General features: G+C 48.6%; 1 protein-coding gene across 1 annotated transcript; it reads left to right on the top strand.

Moving 5' to 3' along the window:
* Positions 1 to 430: 430 nt before the first annotated feature.
* KCNJ11 (potassium inwardly rectifying channel subfamily J member 11) lies at positions 431 to 2,356 on the top strand. Its single transcript, XM_039707420.1, has one exon. It carries the CDS (start codon positions 491 to 493, stop codon positions 1,679 to 1,681), a length of 1,191 nt encoding a protein of 396 aa, XP_039563354.1. The 5' UTR covers positions 431 to 490; the 3' UTR covers positions 1,682 to 2,356.
* The last annotated feature ends 1,136 nt before the right edge of the window (positions 2,357 to 3,492 follow it).

Genomic DNA, 3,492 nt, shown 5'->3' with positions numbered 1-3,492 from the left:
TATTTTATTTTATTTTATTTTATTTTATTTTATTTTATTTTATTTTATTTTATTGTTGTTGTTTTGTTATTATTATTATTATTAGCAATGTCACCATTACTGTTATTACAAATTCTTTTCTTAAAATTAGCCAGTACCCTTTTCCCCCCCGCCCCCATCTCACGGAATAATCACCCGACACGAGGCCACGGCATCCCACAGAGGAGCCCCTCTTAATGGCAGGCGGCAAATCCGTCCTGTATCAAATGTTTACATACAAACCGCGGCCCGAAACCCTCCCTCCGGAGGGAAATTAAAAAAAAAAAAAAGAGAGAGAGAGAGAGAGAGAGAAAGGAGGGTGAAAAGGCACAGAAACGCCCCCAGCCGCGGCGGGGAGCGCTCCGGGGCCGGCTGCGCGGCGGGGGCTGCGGCTCCGCTCCGCTCCGCGGCAGCGCGGAGCCCGCAGCGCCGCTCGGCCGCTCCGCCCGCCCCCGCTGCCCGCGGCGGAGCCATGCTCTCCAGGAAGGGCATCATCCCCGAGGAGTACGTGCTGACCCGGCTGGCCGAGGATGTGCCGGATCACGCCCGGTACCGCGCGCGGGAGAGGCGGGCGCGCTTCGTGGGCAAGAACGGCGCCTGCAACGTGGCCCATAAGAACATCCGCGAGCAGGGGCGCTTCCTGCAGGATGTCTTCACCACCCTGGTGGACCTCAAGTGGCCGCACACGCTGCTCATCTTCACCATGTCCTTCCTGTGCAGCTGGCTGCTCTTCGGCATGGTCTGGTGGCTCATCGCCTTCGCGCACGGGGACCTGGACCACAGCACCCGGCTGCAGCGGGACCCCGCGGAGGGCGCGGCCGCCTTCGTGCCCTGCGTGACCAGCATCCACTCCTTCACCTCTGCCTTCCTCTTCTCCATCGAGGTGCAGGTGACCATCGGCTTCGGGGGGCGCATGGTGACGGAGGAGTGCCCGGCCGCCATCCTGGTGCTGATCGTGCAGAACATCGTGGGGCTGGTGATCAACGCCATCATGCTGGGCTGCATCTTCATGAAGACGTCGCAGGCCCACCGCCGGGCCGAGACCCTCATCTTCAGCAAGCACGCGGTCATTGCGCTGCGGGAGGGCCGGCTCTGCTTCATGCTGCGCGTGGGCGACCTCCGCAAGAGCATGATCATCAGTGCCACCATCCGCATGCAGGTGGTGAAGAAGACCGCCAGCCTGGAGGGCGAGGTGGTGCCCCTCAACCAGATCGACATCCAGATGGAGAACCCCGTGGGGGGCAACAGCATCTTCCTCGTCTCCCCGCTCATCATCTACCACGTGATAGACAAGAACAGCCCCCTCTACGACATCTCGCCCATGAACCTTCACCACCACGAGGACCTGGAGATCATCGTCATCTTGGAAGGGGTGGTGGAGACCACCGGCATCACCACCCAGGCCAGAACCTCCTACCTGGCGGACGAAATCCTCTGGGGCCAAAGGTTTGTGCCCATCGTGGCAGAGGAAGATGGGCGATACTCGGTGGACTACTCCAAATTTGGCAACACGGTGAAAGTGCCCACCCCCTCGTGCACCGCCAGGCAGCTGGAGGAGGACAAGAGCATTATGGACACCATGCCACTGTCCCCGAAAGGCACAATAAGGAGGAGGTCTGTCAAGCTAAAGCCCAAGTTTGCCATAAGCGAAGAGCCTTCCTGATGCCTTCTGACCGGGAAACTCTGTTAGGGCTTTGTGTCTGAAAGATCTCATGAACTCAAAACACTGAGGTGGCCTCTTACTTTTTTTTTAAATTCAGGTTGGTAGCACAAGGTATGTTCTGGTGTTATTTATTGTGGGGAAATCTAAAGCTAATTATATTTTTTTAAAGGTGTGAGAGATTTTCGAGCAGAACTGGGAGTAGGGAAAATCATGGTCTGCAGCTTTAAATTTCAATTCAGACTTATTTAATCGCACGATCATTCTGCGTTGATTCAACTGCAGGTAATGACACATTTTCTCAAGAAATAAATGTATATTTATCCTCAGAGATTGCAGTTTTTTTAGGGTCTTGCAGTGTTCGCAAGTCAGTAGTTTTTAACTGGTGGTTTTTTTTCCTAACTTGAACAATCAATATAGCAAAATAAAACATTAATAATTAATAAAGTAGGCTGGATTTAAATGATAAAAAAAGGGTCAGGCAATGACACAAGACCAGATCTGGAAGTGTCTCTATATTATACTGTTTGTCTCAAAGAAATTAACTGCTGGATTTGCATCATCCATATTGTGTTGTATGGAGCCACTCCTACCACATGCAGTATGAAATGTATTTGAATATTTACTTTTGTTTATTTTAAAAGCCTTTACACTTCCAAAATAAAACATTCAGGAATACCTTTTTGTACTGTACATTTCTGAGAGTAAGCAATACTTTGCCTTTAAAAGGAGTAACAGATAATATACAGTTGAAATCAATGAGAAATAGGAAAATTCTGCATTTTAATTTCAAAATGAAGAGAAGCAACATTCCCTCTCTCCAAGCCGCATGGCAGTAGGATATTCAGTACAAGAATTAACCTCTCCCTTGGGTCACGGTGAATTCTGCTAGATAATCAGGGAATAAAAATAGAAGTACATATTTTGAATGAAAGGACAGTGCTGAATGCTGAAAACATATCTGCATGCAGTAGGGAAAACCTTTTACTCCTTTCCCTTTCGTAAAAGAAACAAAGGTTTTTTGTGCTTAGGGGAAGGAAGGGTGCGTAGGACGGCATGCTCACTTCTGGGATGCTGTGTCAAAAACATTACTGCTGCTGAGGAAGCAATTCCCCTTCCCATCTCATCCTGACCTCCCTGGCAGCTGGTGCCTGCCTTGGTTTTTAGCTGGATCCAGGAGCTGTCATTTGCCAGCAAACATGAAGGAGCCATGTTCACTCTCTCGGTCCCACGGTGACAACAGGAACAATTCCCCTTCGCCCACTCCTGCAAATCCACTCTGGAGCTCCTGGTAACAGCAGCAAGTTTATTTCTACACAGGGTTATTAGGACATGGCACCAGCATTAGCTGCAGAGCAAACTGCCACCCAGGTAAAAAAAACACACAATGTCCAAATAAAACCTAAAGAAACATCACAGAGCTGATCCCACGCCTGGTTACACAGTGCAGAGAGAGCCGACTCACTTTAAAAATAATTATTCAAGGAGGATCTAGTATCAGGACTTGTGTGTTCTGTAGTTCATAACAGACACTAAGATCGTTTGTGTTGGCAATAATATGGCAAATTTCTGATGCCTTGGCACTGTAACTGTATGACAAACTCATTCAAAGGGTAAGAAAACTTCCACAGTGACTGTGGAATATTTTCAGGCATCTATAATAGAACAATCAACGTTTGGGTGAAATCAAGTATTGGGTTAAAATGAAAAAACATTTGTTATGTTTTTGGTGTTTATGTATTTTGCTTTTATGAAGCATTACCAGACTGCCAGTTACAGGAATAAATGCCAGCTCAGTTTCCAAATCCCCAGTA

The sequence above is a fragment of the Passer montanus genome, unplaced genomic scaffold, assembly GCF_014805655.1.
Source record: "Passer montanus isolate IOZ18808 unplaced genomic scaffold, ASM1480565v1 scaffold2, whole genome shotgun sequence".
NCBI lineage: Eukaryota > Metazoa > Chordata > Aves > Passeriformes > Passeridae > Passer > Passer montanus.
Note: the sequence above shows the minus strand (reverse complement) of the source record. Positions and strands in the feature narration are given on the sequence as shown.